This window comes from Idiotropiscis lumnitzeri, chromosome 9 (genome assembly GCF_059441095.1).
Source record: "Idiotropiscis lumnitzeri isolate Australia: NSW breed Sydney's pygmy pipehorse chromosome 9, RoL_Ilum_1.0, whole genome shotgun sequence".
Lineage (NCBI taxonomy): Eukaryota > Metazoa > Chordata > Actinopteri > Syngnathiformes > Syngnathidae > Idiotropiscis > Idiotropiscis lumnitzeri.
This window is the reverse complement of record NC_142399.1, coordinates 2,444,427-2,468,714: the sequence shown is the minus strand read 5'-3', so window position 1 is coordinate 2,468,714 and position 24,288 is coordinate 2,444,427. Positions and strand designations below refer to the sequence as shown.

Sequence of the window (24,288 nt, the reverse complement as noted above, 5' to 3'; positions counted from 1 at the left end):
GGTTTGGGGGGTGGGAGATCTATAACTAAGTAAGTTGGTACAAAGGCCAACCTTCGGCACATCGACCCCCGGCGACGGAACAGTCCACAAACGTGTGGGTGTGGCTTATATTCACTTGTGTTCGATCGTCCGGAAGTTCCGCTATATCGCTATTGTTTGATTTTGACCAAAGTGACAAATCACCACTGTCTCAGGGGCCTCCTGGAGTCCCGGGACTTCCTGGAGTGACAGGTCGCACCGGGGAGCCGGTAAGACGTTCATGTTTATTAAAGTCTGTCAACAAAAGCAAAAACGTTATGTCGTCATAACAACCGAAACACATTTTGATGCTGAATGAAACGTTGACTGTTCTGTTTGGTTTTTAGGGGGTCATGGGCCGCCCAGGTCCGATGGGTCAAACTGGATCAAAAGGGGAACGAGTAAGATTATTATTTATTTATTTATTTTTTTTAATACTGGATTTCATCGACTTGTAACTGTGAGTAGGAAGCATTTTTCTTTGAGCAGATTTCTGACCAATTATATTGTGGTTTGCCTATGACAGGGAAATGAAGGACCTCCTGGTCGACCCGGCCTTCCAGGACCTCCAGTAAGTTATCAGAAAACAAATTCAGGCTGCTAATTACAAACGTGCTGAGAGCTGGAAGTTGAGTCAAGTCAAAAATTTACTTGACAATATGTTCACCTGTTTTCTGAGTCTAGACATGTGACCTTCTTAAGCTGAGCCGTGATTGGTGCGTTACCTGAGCACTGAGCAACTTGTCATTTTCAGTCAACAGCAAGTGACAAAATGACCACCCCGTGAGATGGATCAAAATGGCTGGATTTTGCTGCTTAATTCTAATTTTACAATCCCGTGTTTTATCCATCCATCCATTATCCAAACCACTTATATTATTGTAAGAATTTTTTTGACTTGACTTCCCCTTTAATTTTTAAATTAGGGCAAATTGTTCATTGAGGTGTATGGATGGATGTTACTAATCTCACCTAGAATCGCCGTTACAGTCTGACAGAGACAGCAAATTAATTCAACTTATTTCCATTCAAAAAGCTTTTAATGGATAAGTACTTCCTGGTTTGATTTTAATATGTCCATTTTCTTGTGTTATTTTCTTCTTGTGATTTTATTTGATTATTTTGTAGCCGATTTTTGTTGTCAATCAGCAGAATGAAAACATTTCCACAAATGTTTTGTATTTAGAACACGACTGCCTTGACATGTCCTCCATGCTCAACTGACCCTCAGTCTGCTTTCACTACACATAACGGTATTTAGTGCAAGACGAGATGGGGGGGGGGGGGGGGTAAATGACAAACAAGTCCAAATATGATGACATTGTGACGACCCGCTTGCTGGCATTGAACCATGTTCGCTTCCTCTAAAAGGCCAGTGAGTAAGCCCGTCCAAAGCTAATCTATAATTCATCAGGCGTCCCCTTGAACCTGCCTTGCACCCCCACGCACCCTGGCCTCGTAAAGTGCAGTCTGGGAGGACAGGGGATGGCTCAGTGGCCTGAAAAGGGCACAGGCATCCACTTGCCTCTAAATGAGCACCTAAACTCCCTTTCTCTTTTAAAAGCTTTCATTCACCGATCTAAATCGGGCAAAAACAAGTTTGGATCGGAACACGGAACCAAGAAATCTAAGTTGTATCCTCATTTTCACTCCTCAAAAGTTGTTCTCACTTCTTGGACTGTGTTAGTCAGTGGCGGGCCGTGCATTTCACACGTGGGCCTTCAGTAAAGTCAAACTTAGTCCGACTTGAATCAATCCCCCTCAGAATACCATCATTTATGACACCGTGGCTGGAGAAATAATTTGCACTCACGCACCACTGAGTGTTCCACAATCTAGCTTCTCTTGAAAGGTCTGTCTTGAAAATGGCCTCTCAAGTGTATCTGCAATCAAATCCACACTTTTCCCTCCTTCAGCTATTATGGTTTAAAAAACAAGAATCAATTTTAGATTTTCGAACGGCCGCCAGTTGCGACTTTCGGGTGTGTTGATTCCGCATAGCGCTTTTCAACACTAGGATACAATATGACATCAATGTGAAGAATATGATCATGATTTCTTGATTATGTTAGGCCTACAGAAAAGGCCTTGAAGTAGTGATGGGAAAATGAAGCTTCAAATTTGCTTCACGAACCAGTTGTTGTATTTTTGAGTCCTCTAGATGGCACTGTAGCTTTAAATGAAGGGTTTAAAAAATGGCAATTCAGTGTGCCTTCAGCCCAATGTCAAACAGAGACTGCCATCGACAGGAGTCCAAAAATACTACAACTGGTTCATGAAGCAGGCTTGAAGCTTCATTTAGCCATCACTACCTTGAAGGCCTTGACCGCCCCACCACTGACGTTAGGATTTATGAAGTTCACACTTCTCATTGTATTCTGTTGTCACCCATCACGTCTCAGAGTGAATTCACCAAATGAGGTATTGATCGCCTCGGTGTAGCTTTTCAAGGTTTAGTGGTACAGTAATACCCCGGTTATCGCGGTTAATGGGGACCGAGGACACCCGCGAAAACTGAAAATCCGCGAAGTAGCGGCGCACCTTCAAAAATGCTTAAAAATATCTACCCGTATATATATATATATATATATATATATATATATATATATATATATATATATATATATACGGGTAGAGAGAGAGAGAATGAAATTCATGTTATAACAAAAAAAAAATATATTATTAAAACTTATTATTTTTTTATTCCCCAGCCATTATTTTTGTATTTATTCAATTACTTCTTTTTGTATTTATTTAATTACTTCGACTTTTACCTGCTGGTACGCCGTCTGGTGGCATTCTTCATTTATTTATTTATTCATTTATTCATTCATAACTGACAGCCTCGCGCTGCGCTCGTGCCCGGGCGGAAGAGGTGCTCCTCTCCGGCTTAATTGTCACGCACGCCGGACCTGCTCCCCCGAAGCGTGTCTCCGTTCGGTTGAACTCGGTTTCATTTCGCCCCGCCCGTGCCCGGGGAAGGTGCTCCTATTCGGCTTAACTGTGACACACGCCCGCTCTCCTCCCCCGGAGCTTCCATTCGGTTAAACTTAGGGGCCGCTTGGAACCGCCCGTGCCCGGGGAAGGTGCTCCTCTTCGGCTTACTGTGACGCGAGCATGCCCTCCTACTCCGGAGCTTCCATTCGGTTAAACTTAGGGGCCGCTCGACACCGCCCGTGCCCGGGGAACGTGCTCTTCTTCGTCCACTCTCCTCTTCGCCCACGCTCTTCTTCGGCGCACGCCGGCCGTCTAACCGCTCCAGCGCCCCCTCGTGCCGCTCGGCGAAACTACAATGCCCCCGAATATTTTTTAGACCCGCGAAGCACTGAACCCGCGAAAGGTGAACCGCGAAGTAGCGGGGTATTACTGTAAATACCTGCCTGGGGCCTACTGTAGCAACTATTGATGCTGAAGAATCTCAGCAAGGTAGCTCTGTTGGATGAAATGTGATGTGATTTACTGCTGGTTGTGTTTTAGGGTGTACCCTATGTGGAGGGCAATGGGATGAGCAGTCTGTACAAGCTGCAGGTAACGACCTTTATACTTTGTCGTTGTGATACGGTGATGCATGGGGTGCGCCGTGCAACGCCATCAATCATTTTGGCAGAAAAAGTCCATGCCTGTGGTTGAGATTCGTTTTGACCCATATTGTGGAATCGAAAACCATAAAGTCAAAATCTCGTCTTTTCAGAGTGGTGGAGCTATTTTAGGACCCCCTGGGGCTCCCGGTGCGCCGGTAAGTATAATCATCGTTATGCTTCAAGTGATTCCTTCAAAGTGCACAGTGAAGAAACGTCAGCAGGCAGACATGTTGGTTCTTGAGAGCCGTATAAGAAAAAAAAAAGAAACAGCCGCCCTCCAGTGTTATCTCAGCTTCTGAGGCCCTCGTATCACACTCAGCCACATTCATTGAGAGCTGTTGCTGCCGCTTGGTCGGTTAAGGCTAAGAGGCTTCCTGATTCTCAGACAGATGTCTCTGACCTGCCCCGGGATGCACAAAACATCAGCCATTTGCAAATGGGAGTCAGAGTTCAGCCACATAGTGTCAAGCCCAAATGGCCCACTTTGAAATTCCCCTTGCACTGCTCTTCCTTATCAGGCAGTTTGTAATCTCGTCAGGCCCAGGGAGACATCCAATCTAAGGCCCCACGGGGATCATTTCTGCACAACACCTTAGAGGGGCGGGGCGCAAAAAGAATCTCCATGAACCACAGTTAAATCTTCACCATTCCGCCGTCTTGGTAATTTACACGGAACATAATACATGAATCATTTGCATTTTCCAAACATGGTGAAGATCTCAAAGCGTGACTACCGCTAAATACAAGACATATGGGATGTAGTGCTTTTTTTTTTTTTTTAAATTCAAGCACCTGACTTGCGCACTTTCTACCGATGCGTCGTGACTTCTGGCCCACCCACCGTGCGTAATCGGCTCATGTGTGCGCACCCGGTAAAGAAACGTCACTCACTGAAGTCTGAGGCTGCCTGTAATTTGTAGAGTGTGGCGTTTTCCATAGACACCCATTTGGAAAATGTAGCGGACGTTAAATTTAAAATTAACGTCCGAGGCAGATATATGCCGTCGCCAGCGAAACGTGTACACTGCTTAACGAATGGGCCACTTTAAATGTGCATTTTTTTTTTTTTAAATAATAATGAATCCTATAAAGGTAATTTAATCGGAGTACTCTGCTTGGTGGAATGAATGTTTGGACTTCCATCTCAGACAAGCCAGCCGTTTATCAGCGGTCATCACGTGCCGAAACGTAGACGTTGACGGGGTACGGCCGTCACACGCTGAAATGTTATCTCGACGTCGTAGTAGAGCCAGCAAACGGCAGCTTTGCCCCCGGACCAGCCATGAAATGCACCGGCCGTTTGGGAAAATTCACACATTTTCCCGAAATTCCCAATGGCCACCACGCCACTGCGCGTGTCACATTGCAAACATGATCATTTACATTTTCCAAACGGATGAATTTACATGTGAACGTGATCGTATTCCAAATAAGGTGAAGATTACACTTCTAATGCTATTTTGAATTTTTTTAAATCAACTTCTGAGATAATTTGCTTTCTTTCATTTTTTAAATCATTTTTATATTGCAAACTTCATGATTACCATATTTTAAACCAAAAAAATACTAAATATTTTTATTGTACTCTTGCTGACTGTTTTATTGAGCAAGTGATCATAATGTTTCAATTCCAACACAAACAGTAGCAAAATGCCACTTAAATCTTTTTTTTTTTTTTGAGAACAATCATCGCATTTATCTGTCCTTTATTTTTAAGGGCCCCAAAGGAGATGAAGGCTTCGCAGTAAGTTGAAACTTTTTTTTTTTTCAATGAAAAATCTAGTGTTGATTAAGTTGTCATCAATTTATTTCGATCAATGTGCATACTCACAATCAGTCGATGTGCTCTGAAGTCTCCACCTGCTGAATTCCAAAACACGCCCAAACTGTTGTCTCCTGAAAATATGAAACAGTAGGACCACATTGTCTTGCCAACGGGAACCCATGAATCTTCAACGCTCTTCACGTGCACCCCCCCCCCACCAGCCCCCACCTGATGCCTGAAAACAATCCACCCAGACGTGGAAACAACTCTGCTCCTACCATCACTGTGAATTCTTTATTCGCACGGGGCCAATTGTCGATTTTATTGTTTTGTTGCACTGTGATTTTTCACCAAGATGTTAATTTGACATTTTAATAAATTGTGTGAGCAGCACCAGTGCTGTGGCGGAATTGCCTCAATCCGTCTCACAGCTGATCCCACTGGCTGGCCCCGCTCTCCCCTTAACCGCGCTCCCTTACTCGTGACAATCTACATGTGTGACAATTACCTGCACAATCCATCTCTGTCTGCGCCAGTTGCCCCTCTTTTCCGTGTAATGGCGTTTCTTCATGGCAGCTTCAACAAAATGAGCTCAATAGAGGCCAGCTCTTGTTCACGCCGCTGCGAATAGCTCTCTATTTTTAGGGCACAAAGTAAGCCTGATTGGGATTTTTAAAATGGGGCGGCTCATCTACAGCCCACAAATTGTGACAGCGCACGCCATAGATCATATAATATAATGCAGCGAGCCCGAAGTATTGTTCCCTCAGGATCATCTTCGCATTGACGTGTGAAGGCTCGTATTAATACTGGGTCGAGAGTGTGCTGAGAGCGCAGCAGATCGAAATGCGTGACGTCGTGTGTCATGCGGAATTTAATTTACCGTGAGCCACGTACTTTGGATCTATATTTGATGTCCTAACAGTTACTGACAGCCATAAAATAACGACACCTTCCGAGAGCTCATCAACTGCCCTTATAAGGACTGCCAGACCAAAATAGCAACAGGAGATAAAAGCAATTTTAGTCTTCACAAGCAGTGTTTTTTTTTAAACGTTTACCCAGCTGAGTGTGTCATTTTTGATTACTTGTAGGGAGAACCGGGGCTCATGGGATTACCTGGCCTTGAAGGACTACCGGGTGCGAAGGTAAGCAAAGGCATCTTATAAAAACAAACTTGAAATGGAGTATTATTATTTTGTTGAACTGAATTGTATTCATCTGTATTAAATCTAATATAAAGGCCAAATGCTTACGCTTATGTCGCAATTTTTTTATGGTTGTCAGGAAAAAAAATACTGTAGACTGGATTGACTTTTTTGACTTCTGACTTCTGAATTTGTCACCCTCGGTCCTTTAGTTAGAAGTTTCCTATTTGACATTGAACAGTACAACATAAAAAACGTTTTCCTCTATCCGTCAAAGAATTTGAAGGAGTAAATGCCGAAGCCAATTGTGGATGTGTGCAATGTATGTCCAAATGTGTTTAGTTCTTCACTTCAGTTAATTTGTCAGCCCGAGCATGTTTACGGATTTCTTTTCACAATTCTGGTTTGAAAATTCCACTTTCGCCGCTGAAGGGGAGCACTGCTCCAAAATAAAATCATTTATTTATCAGGAAGTGATTCTGTATGATAATATATGACAGTTGCCAAGTCTCGGCGTCGAGGATAGAAGGAAAGCGAGACGTAGCGAGTGTGGCAAGTCGACTTCATGTCAAACTTTTTGACCAAAATATCATCGCATGAAACTTTGCATATCAAACCTGTTCTGCAGAAGTTGCTGGTGTGGTGACGATGTGGAACATTTTGTCTTTGACAGAAACGCTGACATGCAAAGTGTTCATCAAGTTCATTAGAAGGTGTTATCTTCCTTATAATCATTATCCCCTTTTGCGATAGTGGGTAGAAATCATGTTCCCCCCCCCCCCGGTTAAGCGTCACTTTTTGCTGTCCAATTGTCAGACACGTGACGATGATGTGTTGCGGAGAAACACAACACTACACTTTGTACTACACGATCTCTTCTATACGCACTGTTTGTCTGACTTGAACGAAATATTTTCTTCAGGGAGACGTTGGTCTGTCTGGTCCACCTGGAATACCGGGCCCTACAGTAAGTTGCTTCCTTCTGGTCATATTGATCGGTCACTTCATTAGGTACACCTGCACTATCCATCCACCGATACATTTCCCTTCGCACTTCTCATGGTTGAGCTGGAGCCTAACCCAATTGCAGACATCCCACCATTCATGTTCACATTTATAATATATATATCATATATAATATATATATATATATATATATATATATATATATTATATATGATATATATATCATATATTATTCTGCTATACAACCTTTTATAACTGGGGATCAGGGTTACTATACCATCGTTTTTTTCAATTTGATAAAAGTTAGTTTTTATTTCATTGTAAGTTTTGTTTTTTAACTTGAATTTTTACACCTTTTTTTCAAAACCACTTAATTTTAGTTTTAGAATTAGTTTTAATTTTTAATGATTTTTTTTAATTGAGTGCAAGCTAAGAAAAACATGCTCAGTATTGTATAGTATAAATTCAACAAATACGTTATTCTAAAACATTTTGATTCCGTCCACAGACTTTGAATTGCCGTTACATTAAGTGCGGTGCATGATAACGCTTCGAAAGTTAGACGCATGCATGCATGCACCCGCACTAATTAAATATTTTTTTAACATGAGTTAACATTGGTAAATTAGTTGTAGATGTTATGCATAACATCAATGGTGAAAAAGGTTGCGAAGATTTTTCTTGGTCTCCTTTTTTTACATGACAAAAGCCCTTTGAACAGGGGTGTGTAAACTTTTTATATTCACTGGATAACCTGCTGTGTGTTTGTGCTCCGCAACTTGGTTCTATAATAAATGAGAGGCTGCAGAGTTCCTCCACATATGACACCATTGAGGGTCTGTCAAACACTGATGATTCTTTTCTTTTGCTTTTGATTGACAGGGGAAGCCCGGCCCTCGGGGAGAACCGGGGATCCCAGGAGAGTCGGTGAGCAGCAGCCTCCAACTCGCTTTGAGCTGTCAATCTGCACGTCATTCCTTTATCACTGCCGACTGACACGTTGGCTCTTCTCTGTTCTCTGACAGGGGGAGAGGGGGCCACTTGGAGAGACAGGGTTCCCGGGACCCGAGGGACCGCAAGGTGTTGCTGTAAGGACTTCCATGTATTTTATTGGTCTCCGCTTATAATCACAGCTACATGCTCCCAAAGCACACAGAGTGGGCTGTCAACTTGGATTTGGCCAACACAGTGGTCTTTAAGCGACCTCAGTAGGTGTTATTTCACCATTAAATCCACTACCAGCCCAGATAAAACCAATGTCGTTTTTTGGCGACCATAGCCGTCAATGGCAGTGAATGAGTTAAGAGGCAACAAATACATGCTACAAAAACAACGGCTAAAAAAAATGTGTTTGCCATCACATTTAGATGATTACATCCCTCGATGTAATTACCATAAAAGATTGTTTCTGTAATGTCCTCTCCACGAGCATCCAATGGCGGAGCTTTTGCCAAGCAATCAGGATCATTGAGATATCCCATTAAATTGGAGATTAGCAGGGGTGCAGTGGCGCTGATCCAATCGAAGGAGCTGATACCAAATGTCTTTGTTTGTGTTGCGCTCCTTGAGCAGGGCCGACCTGGAAAAGATGGAACTCCCGGCTACAAGGTGAGTTGTGCGCACACCATCAAAATCCCCTTATGGAAAGTGCTTTACATCCTTCGAGCTGCAGGGAGATAGCGCAGCAGATTTTTATCCCAACCGTACCTCTTTCAAGCTAGCTGAGTGCATTCAACCAATTTGCATACATTGTTTGACGTTTTCATGATTAAGCGAAATGGAAGCCTGTGTTGATTTCTAGCCTTTTAACTCCAATTAAAGAGCTGATACTCGCAATGTTTTAAAGAAAAACTGAGGATTATTTCAGATAACGCGTCAAATTTATAAAACAAAGTTTCCTGAATAATCATACAGAGTAAGCATGCAGAAGTCATTTCAAATTTTCCTTTGTGATTTACAATATGATGTCACGGAGCGCGCTAATGACTTCCCCAATAGTTTATTGTCTTCCTCTGATTATTGGTTTGTATTCCTCCTGGATTTTCTCATCCCTGCACTGCACTTGTCTTGTTACGTCTCACTACGCTGCTGTCCGACTGTTTTTTTGGTAGAGAAACAGTGCCATCTAGCAGGTGGCATCGCTTCTTTAGATTTGTGTAAATCTCTGGGCAAGACGATAGATTTAAAGCACCCTTCAGGCTTTGGGGAATCAGGAGTGGTAAAGATTAAAGAAGGTAAGGGGGGAGTATTGCCCCATTTAAAAAAATCCAAATAATAAAAAAATAAAAAATTGACATCCCATGCCAGACTGTCTTGCGCGGCTCCTTTTATCCGTCTCGAAATGGATCCAAGGATGCTCCCATGGGTGTTGCCGAGTGTGTGCTTAAAGGAAGCAATGAGGGCTGACAGGGTGGGCTTGGGAGACACAAGATGTTGTGACATGCAGCTCAAGAGCTTCACTTGGTATTTTCGCTCGCTGCGACTGCATCTACAGTAAAGTGGAGTGAAGCCAGCATGCGGGATGCAGAGCAGCCGTGACATTGCCGAAGGTGAAAGATTGCGGGAAGCGAGACAAACAATACACCTGGGCGGGATAATAAGCAATCAGTTCTCATTCATCTGAGCAAAGGCGCCATCTCTGTCACGAAAAACTTTTTGTTCAGCATTTGTGCATTTATGTCATACGGTGCACATGGGTCAAAATGTATTTCTTAATATATGTGCATTTATGAATTCATAAAACAGTGTATTGTGCGGCGAATGCATGTTAGCATAGAGAAGGCTGGACATATTTTTTCGTATCCTAAGAATTGTATTTTTTTTTTATTAAAAGGGAGCACCAGGGCGACTTGGGGACAGAGGATCCAAAGGTGAACGTGTAAGTCGCAATATTCTGGTTTCTCACCGTCTACACTGTTCTGCGTCCGAATCCCGTTCTTGTTCTCCTCGTAAAAATGATTTATTTATGTTTTTATATACGTATGCGTCTTGCGATTGACTTGCAACCAGTCCAGACATTATTGCTCTTTTTACCGTTTTTATTTTGTTTACATTTTTTTGGTGTCTTTATTCATCCGTCTTTCTATTTGCCTTTTTATTTATATCCCAATGCTTGCAAAGCATTTTGTATAATGTTGTTGTTTAAAATGTTTAACATGCACTCTCTAATTCGAGTCGTGCGCAACTGCAACTGTGCGAGTAGTTAATTGAAGCAGCAACATGCTCGGGTTTCACGCACGCAGGGTGATCCTGGAATTCCCGGAGAGAGAGGTGTCCAGGGAGAGCGAGGACGCCCCGGAGATGGTGGCCGGATCGGCCCGAGTGGACCCCCGGGACAAAAAGGAGATACTGGTCCTCCAGGACAGTTGGTAAGTCATGAATAGAACATGAATTCCGTTCGGAACAGTTCCCGGAGATTCTTTAAAGTGTACATTTGTGATTGCACGAGTATTTGCTGTTGCTGCGGTGACCATCAGCACTGAAGTGACGATCCGCCCTGAGGAGATGGAAAGAGAAAGAAAAAGATGGGACCATTTGTTGTAAATGCTTGTTGTCTTTTGTTAAAAGTGGTCATTTTCAACAATGATTAAACGGCAACAGCAGATAAAAGATTTTGAAAAAAAAAAAAAAAAAAACACTTTTCAAGGATCGTCGCCAGGAAGAGGGTGGTGGAATTTTTTTTTTTTTTTTGCATTGGACTGTCAGTGCCCCCCCCCCCTTTTTTTTTTTTACACACCACTCCACATTCTACGTATTCATTGAAGGCAGCCACCAATGAATCCAAATCAAATCACCAAGTGTGGACCACCGCGCGTTATTATCGTAGCTTTTCCCAGAATGACATTTCTGCTCTTACACGTAGCAACATTTTGTGCTCGTCAGTGTGAACAAAACTTGTTTTGACATTGTTGTCAAACGTTTGAAAAACCTCAAGAAAAAAAATCAATTGATGGCGTGATTGTAGATATGCCTTTTAAATAAAAACAACATTTTCCCCAAAAGTCTTCCGGGTGATTGACGGTAATAGTCATGGTGGTCCTGGCATAATGTTTGACATGCTCGTTTGTACAAACAGTCTGGAGGAGATGGTTAATTTGACGGACAAGACGTGCATCTTGATTTCCATGTAGTTATAATAATTATTTGCTTTGCTCCGGCTGACATTTCACTCTTAGAGGAAAATGAATGACCATCTCTATCGACAGGGCGACCCCACCTTCATGGAAGAAATCAAAATGTTCATCAGGACTGAAATATTAAGGATCTTTGAAGGTACAATGGTTGCCAATGTGTCTTTTTTTTTTTTTCACTCTCCTTTTCGTTGTGACATCTGGTGTGCCGTGTCTTGTAGAAAAGCTGTCGAGCGCTGCCACGCTTCAGAAGTTGCCTGCTGGCATTTTAGCCTCACAAGTCCAAGGGCCTCCGGGACGACCTGGCAAGGACGGCTTGCCGGGCTCACCGGGAGAGCCCGGTTCTCCTGGTCCTCAAGGTATGAGCTCAATCTTCAAACTACCCACTGAAACTTTATTAGTCCGTTGTTGCCGAACCTTATCTAGTAGAGATTTGCAACTCCATCGACAGTGGCCCAGTACACTTTCCATTGGAGTCAATCTAATTATTATGCCGTGCGACTTTGCATCCTATGATATGATGCAATACAAAGAATAGGGATGTGACGTTTAAGTACTCTTAAAAATGCTTACTTTGAATATTGAGCTATCTCTCTAAATTCAAGTTTGCTTTCATTAGGCTGTATGAACAACCGTCACGAATAATCATGGAAGCATGTAATGGATGGCCATTGTAAATGCAATGGGGGGGGGGAAGATTAACCCAACCAAGTCTTGAAAAATGGTTCTCAACCTCCAGTAATTAAAAAAGAAAAAAAAAAGTTTTAAAATATATATATATTTATTAAATCGAAATAGGTGAATCCACTGGTGCCAACGCATGAGCAATCAGGGTCCACTTTATAGACAATTCTTAAGAAGCATCATTGTGGATTGTTTTGTGTTTTTTATTTTTTTTTGCACATTCCTATAATCTAGCAAATTGCAACCCTGACTGGCCCGACATTAGTTATACTTGTATAATCTAGTAAGAGGTAAATGTTGTGGAAAAATGTTTGGCATATGAATCCTGACAGATGTTCCTAATATTTTGTTTTTTGACGGGAACCAAATATAAGGGACACACTTTGAAATTCAAAGCAGTTGCTAAACTACAGCCAAAAAAAGTTAGTTTGTGAGTGAGTTACCTACCAACTCAAGTCAATTAATTTCGAGCAAACCGTGTTGGCATTTAGCGCGTGAAGCTAAGAAGAACCCATTAAGTTTTGGTGCGGATTGAGAAATGTATTTGTACTTTTTGTTATCTGCTTTTATTTGGGCCAAGTGTGGCAGTAACTCCTAAGCGGAAAAAAAAGAAGAAAAAAAACCCACCTTTGTGTATTGTTCCTCATTTTCATTGTACAGCCCAACATAATGTTGTGGCCAGCGAGCGTCCGTACGTCGCTGTAGGCCTCATTAATTCTCCATATACAGCATTTTGTCATCATCATCATCATCATCAGTGTTCCTACTTAGAGCACGCAACAGCTCTATAATGAGGTGATCTTCGACGTACATTTGCACGTGAAGACAAAATGGCTGACAGATGAAATTTTGATCTGCGGCAGGCAGGCAGGCAGGCCGCCGATGTGCAGAAGGATCCCGTTGAAATGTTGTGGGGATGTTTTTCTCTTTAGACTGAGGGGCGGGCAGCAGAGGAAAAAGGCCAGAAGTGTGTGGCGCACGGCGACTCTCTGGGAAATATGAAGACAAATGAAGAATTGACTGGGAATGAGAGTTTAACCGTACGCACGGGAAAACCGTCTCATTATTGATACCTCGATCGGTTGACGGGGGGGGGGGTACAGGAAAGCGGGTGGACTCTTAGCGATCTTATTGCCCAGGCTTTCTTCTTCCAAGTGTGTTTTCTCTGAGCTTTGCATCTACCTCACAACACCACAACATGTTTACACAGCCATAATATGAAATGCTGCTGCTCACGTTCATGAATAATACAGCCAATGTAGGCAACTCAAAAGCACACGATAAATGTGTGTGTTGTGTTGATGCCTCCCGTTACACAGCTCCAGGATTTTGGGTTGCTTGTTATCATTTCTGTGCTGTGCAAGAGAATGTTTTATAGGGTGGTCTTAATGCAGCCTTGCAATAAATATTTACTGAGAATGAAGAGGAGCGCTATCTCCCTTGATAAATCAAAAATTCAACAACTTCCTAATTCTTTCTTTGTTGACTCCACTCATCTGGGGAGAGAGTTTGGGGGGTAATTTTTCCTCATTATTTCTCGTCATCCTCTGCTGGAGACCGTGCTCCTCTGGAACATCCAATTTGCCTTTTCCTCCTCTCTGCCAAAATGAATTGTTATGGAGAAAAATAAGCCTGGTGTTAAATGTACAGTCCCTTTTCTCTTTCTGTCTTTGGTTTGGTTTCTAATGGCCTCAGACTGTCTGCCATGCACTTGCATGCTAAATACCAGACGTTCATTATTTTTTTTTCCATTTGAATCCACAATTTTGTTTTTGTTTTATTTTTAGACCATTGTAGACATACATCAACCACACCATGACTTTTGTGTAACCACATCATTTAAAGGCAGTGGAACCTTCAACGTCAGGTTCTGTGATGCTCGTTGACTTTCAAGTAGTGATGGCTAAATGAAGCTCCACATCTGCTTCATGAACCAGTTGTAGTATTTTTGGACTCCTGTAGATGGCAGTCTCTGTTCAACATTGGTCTGAAAGCACACTGACTTGCCATAGTTTAAACTCTTTATTTAAACCAACAGTGCCATCTAGAGGACTCAAAAATACAGCAACTGGTTCATGAAGCAAATTTGAAGCTTCATTTTCCCATCACAACTTTCAAGTTGCCCCCCCCCCAAACACACACTGTTTTCCCATATACAATAATTTTCAATAAAATTATTTGTTCCAAAGGCAAATAGACGCCATCATCACACCTGTGAGATCAAATCTGAACAGGAAATGTTTTTGTAGCATTTCATCATTCCGAACTGCCACTGTGCACTGTACAATGAAATAAAGTCAAATGATGTTCACGTATTGAATTTGTCCTTTGGATGCTCACTGACTAGCAGTATATCCATATATTTGTTTTTCCTCAAATGTTTTTTTTTTAACTTTAAACTGCATATGGGATGGGATGTTTGACTTTGGAGGCTCGACTGTAATGCTCCATTTGTTGCTATAACGTCATTTTGTATTAGAATATTTATGTCCATTTAATACAAACTGAATCTGTGCATTCTCATTTTATTTTGTACACTAATAATATCATTCACAGTAACTTGGGCTCTCATGTTTAATCTTCACCTGTGCCCAAAGAACATTTTTTTTTATTAGATGTCGCTATTAATGCCTTGCACAATCAATCCAATCACTCAAGCTCGCCTGAAATCGCTGCAACACCGCCAGTTTGTTCTTAACATATTTTGTCCATTACTGCCAGTCCAAGTCTTTTTTTTTTTCAGCCAAATACGGACACAATGGCAATTTTGGCCAAATCAGAGTGCAGCAATCGAGTTTGTTGCCCAAATGCATTGCTCAGTCTTTCTGTTTGCTTAAGGTTCAGAATATTCTCTCATCCGGAGTGTGTCTTCTCACTGAATGAAATCCCCCAGGCTGTGTGAGTGCTGAAAAGAAGACTCATTATTGCAACAAAGCGCCCCCCCCCCACCATTCCCCTTTTTCTCGTTCACGCTCACTTTTCAGAGCGATCGCAAGCCCTTTTTCTGAGATTTTCTGTGACACGTAAGCGTTGAAGCGTTTCTCCTTTGGGCCAGGCAGCGGAACGCTTGATGCTCTTGTCAGCGCGCACAAGATGCACACCACGCTACTGCTGGTCCTGACTCCATTACTTCAAGGGCCTCTTTGGGGAAATATTCACACATTCTTACATGCTTGTTGCTTGAGAAGGGTAAAGAATGAACGACTGTGCATGGAGTGATGACGGATGGGTGGGGAACCGCTTTTCTGTCAGGGGTCATTTCCTCCGAGAGCCGGACCAAATTTAAGAAATAAATATATAACGGGACGATTAAACTAATGTTTATTATTATGTATTATTATCATTTGCAGTCTTTTTTTGTTTTCTTTATAAACGGTACCACTAACGAGGAATTCCATGGCAGCCTATAGGTTCTCCACCCCAGAGTTAGAAGATGTTTGGTTACGCCACAATTGCTAAACTGTGCAGCTTGTTTCCTGTTAATCACGTATCCGTTCGCTCAAGTATTTATGTCGACCTTGTTCAATATGCATTTATAAAATACTTGAAAAAGCTTACCGTATTTTCCCGGCTATAGGCCACTACTGTTTCCCTGATTTTGAACCATGCGGCTAATAAAACGGTGGGGCTTTTCTGATGATTTTTCTTTCACCGGTAGGGGGCGCTCTATAGTTCCCAAAATACGCTAAATAAATCTCCATTATTATTTAATTTTTTCTTGGGTCTGTTCTGTTTTAATTAGTTGTCACCAGTTACACATTCGCATCTTTCCCGGTCACTCGATTCGCCGATAAACTTCATCGGGCAAGTTCTGCGGCAAGACATTTGTTACGTGTTTGGGGAGACACGGGGGATGTCGTTCCATTGTCAGAAATGTTTTCTTCCGTGACTGCCTGTTAGCGCCTGTCACCATTTGCCAGCGATGGTCGCAATCGATGGCCGAACAAACAACAGAGCGACAAGAGTCACGCTGCAGACATGGCTGTATTTATAGCACTCGTGCCCGACGCTCATTAAACTCAACTCCAGATGCTTCTTTTTTGTTCGGCAGTGTACTATCTCCTCAGTATTCACTCCTACATTGCCGCGTAGCACTCCGCACGCACGCAGACTTCCACATTTAAGCAGCCCACGTGTGCACTTTTGCCACAAATGGCTGATGAATCAGTTTGAGGGTGAACTCAGGACACTTTGATTGGCCCACGGTGACGTGTTTGGTATTTTCATTGGTCAGACGTGATGAGACTATGGGCGCGATTGACGGTGTGAAGCTCGTCGGTAAAAATTCATAAATAAACATTAAAAGCCGCAGGGTTCAAACGCGGGAAAATATAGTCAGGTACGTAGTCAGGAAATTAGGCTGCGCACACGTCAACCACCTTTTTTGCTCAACATAACGAGGAGGTTGCTGAACACTGACTTTAACGATTAACTGTTAATATTACATTCTTATTTTTTTTTCCATGTAATAAATTGCTCAATTTTTTGTCAACTAATGTTTCAAAGTGAGTTTGCGCTTGACTACTTAACCGCTTGGTTTATAACATTTGATTCCGATTCCGAGAGCATTTAGTTGAACTGTCTTGGCCCAGTCGTTGCGAATATTTTGATTCGGTCCCTTGGAAAGCGTTGCATCTCATTGCATTTGTCGAGTGAATCCGCCTTTGATCGTTTTCCAATCAGATCAGCCTCTGCTCTGTTGTGGAATCTTGAAAGCTGTGCGCCTTGTCGCTGTCGTTGACGAACGCACAGATGGCTCCTTTGATGATTTCCACTTTTTGACGGCATGTCTTTTATTATTCAAGGTAGGGGACCGACGGTGGGAACAGAGTCGCCTGTTTGTATGTCAACTTGCAAAGCTGCTTCACTCCAAATAATCACAGAGCTGCTATTTGACATTGTCGTCACTCGCGTGTTATTTATAGCATCCAGGAGCTAATGCGTAGAATTCCCTGGATGGATGTGAAGGTGTCACAAGTGTATCACCACCTTGAATCTCCTTGGATAAGACCTTGTCGTGGCATTTGTGCTAACATGACTAACTTTTTACATACATTCTTTTTGCATTTCTGTCTTTTGTACAATGAGACTTTGTGGGCTTTTTCCACAGGCTACAGGGGGCAGAAAGGAGAACGAGGTCAGGTTGGTCTCGGCCTACCGGGTGATCCAGGACCGATGGGACCACCAGGTAAGACCAGTAAACAAAGCTTCCAGAAATGATTTAGATAAACTGGATCATTGTTTTCCCAATGCTGAGGGGGGGGGCACGTGTGAACCGGGGGAACGTGATTTTTTTTTTTTCCGCCGTACTACAATAAAGTGTAATTGCACCCCCACTCCAGTAGTTGGCAGTGGCGCTCCCCTTGCCCATTGTATTACAACGAAAATGCTATTATTTCAAGTTGCGGCGGAGAGTGGTTGGTGGGGGGGGGCGAATTGTTGTCTTCTTGCTGTTCTTGACGTAACAGAAAATAATTGAGAAGCGCTGGGTTAGGTGGTGAGATCCTCATCAAACATTTCGGGAATTAACTTGAACAAAGATGGTGAGCCATCAGTCCCCTCTCAAAAGTCCCTCAGACACTCCATCATCTAGAAAGCCTTCCCAGAAAATGTTTTTATTCCCATGGCATGCAAAGATATCAACTCTGCAATTGGCCATCTTCTAATCAGTTGCTTTCCGTGTTGCCCGTAAGCTTAAGTGTGTTGATTCAGCCTCAGCGCTTTCATCAACACTGAGCTGTTGTCAGCAGCAACCCGTTGATGAATGCCCCTCATGTTGCGCTCGCTCACAATTCCAACAGTGCATTAGCTGAGGAACGGAGAGGAGTGATTTTCATTCTTAATGTGGATAATTCCATTTTCATGCCTTCTTACCATGGACCTCCATTTATCGTAGTTGAGGTGACAATCTGCAAGACATCCATCCATCCATTTTTTGGACGGCTTCTCCTCACCAGGGTCGCGGGGGTGGGGGGGGCGTTGTCGCCTATCCCAACTCTCTTCGGGCAGTAGGCGGGGGACACCCTGGACTGGTTGCCAGCCAATCGCAGGGCACACAAGACTCTCACACTCACACCTAGAGACAATTTAGAGTGTTAGATCTACAACCAAGTGCCTCCATTTACTCCTGACTGACTAGCCGTTCCATTCTGAAGTGATAAAAAACAACAAGTTTAATGTTTGCTCCGAAACAAACGGCTGTCAGATCGCATCACAAGATGTCAGTTTGTGCCCTGCGCTCGTCAAGTGAATAATAGCGTCCCAAAGGCCTGATGGAGCGATGACAAGTGGGCAAGGCCTCTTTGATTTTCAGCCGGTGACAGCAAAGTTATTACTGACCTTAATGCCATTCATCTCGTCCAGAGAGGTGCACAATTTATGTACGGGGCCAAAGGAAGCGCACCTCTCGCTCCTCGTGGAAAAGACAGCTGTTGAGAGGCGAGCTTTCTGGGGATGCACGTGCAGCGAGCTTACATGGAAGGCAGCGAGACTGAAGTTCCTTAAAAGAGAATAAGCGGTGGCGAACTTTGTCAAGTGAACGAGGCGTCACCTCTGCACTCTCTGTCAGACTGGGGATGGCACGTTTATATTAAGATCCAATCTCATGAGCACTTGCGCTTGTCCTCATTTGAGTCGCGGAGAAGCAGGAGCCTATCCCCCCTGACTTTGGATGATAGGTGGGGTGGACCTTCGACTGGCCGACAGTCTGTCACAACATTGTCACCTATGTGTGTCAAATTCAAGGCCCGGGGGCCAGATCTGGCCCACGGCCACATTTTATGTGGCCCGCGAAGGGCAAATTACGTGCGGCAACTTCCTGTTTCCTTCACTTTTTAACAACAATTAAGATCTGAGATATTGCCATTTATTTGTGACCAATCTTCCCCTTTTGAAATAAATTGAAGAATTGTTGAACAAACAATTACTTCTGGTTTCTGATTTCAAAAATGGCCTATCCACAAAAATGAGTTTGCCACCCCTGCACTTGGGGGCAAATCGGGGTCAAATTCTCCGGTGTGCTTAATTCAAGAAAAGGCACGCTGCGTCACACTTTTTCAGGTTGATTAATCATCAAATTGTTGTCCAATTGCCCCGATGATAAAAGCTTTCAATCTTGAAGCTTTAGTGAGATGAGGTCTCGCTCGCTCGTTATGCCGTCGCCTCACATGGACACGGCATGCAGTACTTTTCTTCAGAGTTTCGTTTGAAATACAAATCGCATGACCTGCTGGTCGTGTAAATAGCGTGAAGTTCCTCATGATTTCATCATGGCGCTTTACCGGTGCACTACACTGACCACATTTCAGGTTTAAAGCGGCCGTCCTCGTCGCTGCTTCCCATCGTCCGCCTGGTTCCGACACGCATTTGTCCGAATAGCGACAGGATAACAAGCGCAGAGCTGCAGACAGTTTGGTGCAAGCTGTTAGGCAGGAGATGGATGGCAGGGGTGATGAAAAGGCCAAGTTGTGTTTTCGGTGGGGGAGAATGTGTGGTTGTGGTTTTCAGCTAACGCTCCATGATATGATGTGAGCGTCCCGCTTATGAGATGGATGCTATAATTGAAGGCTGACACGGAGCCGTGCGCTGTAAGCGAGAGGGAAGAAACAAGCAGACTTTGTGTGTGTGTGGTCTGTGTAGGCTACTGTATATATTACAAAATACAAAGAGCTGTTTGGATTCCATTTCCACGACGCAGTGTTGCTTAGTAACATGGGATAAGAATATCTGCTTTTCCATAGAGTGTGGAAATGGAGAAAAAAAAAGGGATGATAAACTGATGAAACAGTAGAATGTCTTTTCATAAAAGCGCCAAAAGCAGGTTGCTAGCTTTGGGTGCATGCTTGCCAGAGGTTTAGTTGCACTGTGTTTGTTTATTAACTCGTTCACTACCAGCCGAGAAAAAAAATGGATTCTTGACGTCTTTAGCCGTCAATGGCAGTGAATGAGTTAAATATGTGGATCGTGTGAAATATGATCTGTGTCGGAAGCTTTATGATGAAAAAAGCTCAACATTTGGTATATCCAATAACTATCTCTTTTTTTTTTTTTAACTTTTCTCAAGGCCTTCCCGGGGCAACTTCTCAAGGTCCTCCCGGCTCTCCGGGGCCCCGTGGACCTGCAGGGACGTGCGACCCCAGTGACTGTCATCCATTTGAGCCCAGCGCGGCCTTCAGCCATCCTGCTCGGAGCTCACAAGCGCAGTCGGACACTGTCCGCGGCAGGAAAGGAGGGACAGCCTGATTGCAGTCAAGCCAACCAACGCTTGAATACAGTAGGGGCCCTCTTTTTTTTTTGTGACATTGCTAATGGGCTTGTTTTGAATGCAATTTTATTGTTTTTTTTTTTTTGCAAAGCTGTACTTTTGAGCTAGGTCTTGTTTTTACCCAGCCCTCTTCCCCGCTGTGATGTAATGCATTCCTTGTCAACTGTCATTACGTCTCTCAAGGCCGCGAAATGACTTTGTTTAGTCACTTTTAGCCCCGTCGAAATAACATGTTCTTAATTATTTGTTTGCCTCCTTAATCGACACGCCTGTTCTCATTCAGATAAGCGAGCAGAAGGTATAGCATACGTGCGTATGTGCGTGCGCGCAGTTTGAAAGACGAAGAAGAATGAGATGAGATGAATGTTTGTTTCATGTGTGCCTCAGAGAGAATTACTTCTGTGGACTTTTCGCGGTGGTCTTCGTGTCGAGCCGTCGCCCGATGGAACTCCTTGTTATCGGGCTACTGCAGAGCCTGCGTGCGACCTAACGCATTTGAATAATGGTCTGATAATAGACGTGTGTTTGTGAGAGAGCGAGCAGGCAAGCAAGCAAGCATCTAAAACAAAAAATCTCCTTGAGAAAGAATCCAGCGCCTTATGTCTAACCAAAGTGCATCCACTGTGTTTGATATAGAATTATTTATTTTTGTGGCGAGATCTTAAAGAATGTATTAAAAGAGCTCTTTTTTTTTTTTCCCGGATTGTGGATTAACCCATTTGTGTGTGTGTGTGGGCTATCTTGGGTTTATTATAAAGTGATTTGCATCGTGCATGAGAATCATTTAAAAAAAGAAACTAAATGTCTTCCCATTTCCTGCTACAACATCAGTCCTTAATTAGCTTCGCTATGGCAACTGGCGATACAAAAGAAAAGCAAAAACACTCTGAGGGCGCATTGATAAACGAGAAAATAATGTGCTGTACTTCAAACGGTTAAATGTGATCTGAGGATTATATAATATCACCTTTATGAAAGAATTTTAAGGCCAGGCTGACTCAAGACTTAAAATTGTGCAAAAAAAAAAAAATCCCCAGACAAATAAAGCGGCATTATTACAAGAATAAAGTTAGAATGGTTGATTTTTGTCTTTTTTTTGTACTTTTTGATGTTAATTTTTCAATTTATCATATTACTAACTTAATTTATTTAAAAAGTGAACTCATATTTCAAACTTTTGTTTCATGATATTACACCTGTCCTAATTTTAATGCAAGCTGGCAACTTTATTTTGAGTAATAGTACTTCTTTAATCTGTGTTTTTTTTTCTTTTTTTTGTTTCTTGTACTTTACAGCTTCTCTAATATTGTAACCTTTCTCGTAAAAGTATATATCATTCAATAATAATTATTCTCGACCTTTTTAAAAGGTCATTACGGTAAACATGCATGTTCAATCATTTTAACACCACGTTTCGAATTTTTTTCATAAAAATCCAGCTTTATTCTTGTAAAGCTACATGTTTTTCTCATAACAGTGTGACTTTATTTTAGACAAATACAAATTCATATGATGCCTTATTTCTCATATTCCTTTTTTTCTCTTGATTCTATTTCTGCAGTGATTTCTCATAAAATGACTTCATGAACTATAAAACTTTTTACTATTAAATCAATTTATCACTTGATTTAAATCTTTATTGTCGTAACTTAATTTCTTTTTTTCACTGTCCCTAATGGGCCTTCATAGACTTTAATCTTACTCTTGCTTTGATGTGTAAATACTCTCAGTTGCGTAGTCGGATAACGAGTGATGAGCGATTTTGCAAGTGCATTTTGTTTCTGGCTAATGGTGCTTGTAATGGGACCTGATGGTGTCATTACACACGCAAGTTATCATTTTAACGACGTGTTAAGGTTCTCAGTCATACACGAAAAGAAATGTTGCTGCGTTGTGCGCCTTAGTTGATTGTGTTGTGTTTACACGATGTTTGCAGATGAGGATTCCTCCCGTCTATTTGTATATATTTGCTTTTCGGCACCGCCAAAGTCATCGGACGGAATAACTGCACTAAATAATTTGTTTGTGAATTATACTCGCATCTCTACTTGACATGTTGACACTAACATCCGGATTCTTTTCTTTTTTTTGATTTCATGGCCTTAAGACTGGAAGTTGTTGATTTATTTATTTGCTCATTTCTAAACTTGTTTTAATGCACTGATCGTACGCTTTGAGTCGAACAGCCATTACATTGATTTAATAATATTGCCAATCGCAATGTTGTCTATATTATCGTATTTCTTTGGAAAGAGTGGATCTACTGACTACTACCAGGCATCTATAAGGGGGCCTTTACGACTTTTTACTTTATTAAAATAATATACAATCTAGTCCATATTCAAAATAATGCTTATCCTTAGCCATATATATACATATATATATATATATATATATATATATATATATATATATATACATATATATATATATATATATATATATATATAGCTTTTGAAGTCATGTGTGCTCTGGAGTTGATACAATAATAGCGTAAATGGTTATAAATGGGGATATTGAGTGTCAAGTAAAAGAAATTAAAGCCACATCGTTTCACTAAACCTTTCTTTTTCGCCCTTTGTCCGTCTCTATTCGGGATGCGGTGTTTAGTGTCGAGGCCACTCTTTGAGGAAATTCGGTATATGCTTCCATTTTTTTTCTTTTTTGATTGGTGCTGCTGTAATGAAAGTTGGACACAAAGGCTTTAATTTCTAATATGTCCTTTTGTATTTGATATTGTAGAGTTGTGTCTGTGAGTTTCGAACTGGCTCTTTTCCTCATTCACATTTTTTGTAATCTTGTTTCTTTTCTTGTTTCTTCCAATTCGCACATCAAGGAACATCAGATCCCTCGCCAAATATGCATTTTTTTTTTGTTGTTGTTGTTCTTAAAGCATGCTTGTTTAGTCATCAGTTGGGTTGTAAAATGCGACTGGGTCTTAGTTGAAGCCTTCATTTCTGAGTCAAAAGAGCCCCCTGCTGGACGAAAGTCAGAATGTTCAATGTTGGAGAAGGACTTGAGGCAATAGGCTCTCTATTGGCTTGTGGCTTTTTTCATCATGTTCCTCTTAATAGGCTCCCCACCGAGACAATAAAACTGACCTTGATCGAATTGTGATGGCACGAAAAGTAATCTGAACTTCCTGTTTTTCTTCTGTTGTACTGATGAGAGCTTTCCGTGTGTGTACCCTTAATATTCATGCAAGTTCAATTTAGCTGAGATAACGAGGGAGGACTGAATTGTGTCTCCCGATGTCACAGCTCACTTCACCAGCATTTCCGTGCAAATCTATCTCACTGTAATTGGAGCGCCAACACAAAGGCGTGTATTTGTGGTCGCATCATTTCAATCAACTGCTTATCTTGTCATGGCTTATTTTGTTCTTTTCTATCCCCCAAATGCAAAGATATCCTGTAACCGCGTATAACGTCATGTAATCTTTTGAATAAACTTGTAATGAGGGGAGTATGGATCAGCAGCTCAGCATGCTCTCTCAGATTTTAAAAAACGTCTGCCTGCTGCTCACACGGTCTGTGTTTAGAAGCTGATGTCGTACTGAGTGTCCTTTTGTCCTCGTTTTTTGTTTGCTTCGATATCTACCTCACTCTGTTCGACATGTGATTAGTTCTTTCGGAAAACATTTTTTTTTTGTTTTTATGTTTTCAGACAACATTTCGTGAGTTTCCTTTGTATGTGGTTTTCATGAGCAAAAGTTCTCTTTGACATGTTCCTT

The 24,288-nt window shown here is 42.1% G+C and overlaps 1 protein-coding gene across 1 annotated transcript in view; it reads left to right on the top strand.

The window, feature by feature from the left end:
• The window catches only part of col19a1 (collagen, type XIX, alpha 1), an 87,290-nt gene extending 66,007 nt beyond the window's left edge, over positions 1 to 21,283 (top strand). Inside the window, exons 36-52 of the mRNA XM_088305196.1 lie at positions 195 to 248; positions 366 to 419; positions 545 to 589; positions 3,496 to 3,546; positions 3,710 to 3,754; positions 5,317 to 5,343; positions 6,459 to 6,512; positions 7,435 to 7,479; positions 8,361 to 8,405; positions 8,504 to 8,566; positions 9,051 to 9,086; positions 10,312 to 10,356; positions 10,721 to 10,846; positions 11,684 to 11,750; positions 11,830 to 11,967; positions 17,403 to 17,480; positions 20,355 to 21,283. Coding sequence (XP_088161322.1) covers positions 195 to 248; positions 366 to 419; positions 545 to 589; positions 3,496 to 3,546; positions 3,710 to 3,754; positions 5,317 to 5,343; positions 6,459 to 6,512; positions 7,435 to 7,479; positions 8,361 to 8,405; positions 8,504 to 8,566; positions 9,051 to 9,086; positions 10,312 to 10,356; positions 10,721 to 10,846; positions 11,684 to 11,750; positions 11,830 to 11,967; positions 17,403 to 17,480; positions 20,355 to 20,533 — 1,152 coding nt within the window. The 3' untranslated portion in view covers positions 20,534 to 21,283. The remainder of the gene's footprint in view (positions 1 to 194; positions 249 to 365; positions 420 to 544; positions 590 to 3,495; positions 3,547 to 3,709; positions 3,755 to 5,316; positions 5,344 to 6,458; positions 6,513 to 7,434; positions 7,480 to 8,360; positions 8,406 to 8,503; positions 8,567 to 9,050; positions 9,087 to 10,311; positions 10,357 to 10,720; positions 10,847 to 11,683; positions 11,751 to 11,829; positions 11,968 to 17,402; positions 17,481 to 20,354) is intronic.
• The last annotated feature ends 3,005 nt before the right edge of the window (positions 21,284 to 24,288 follow it).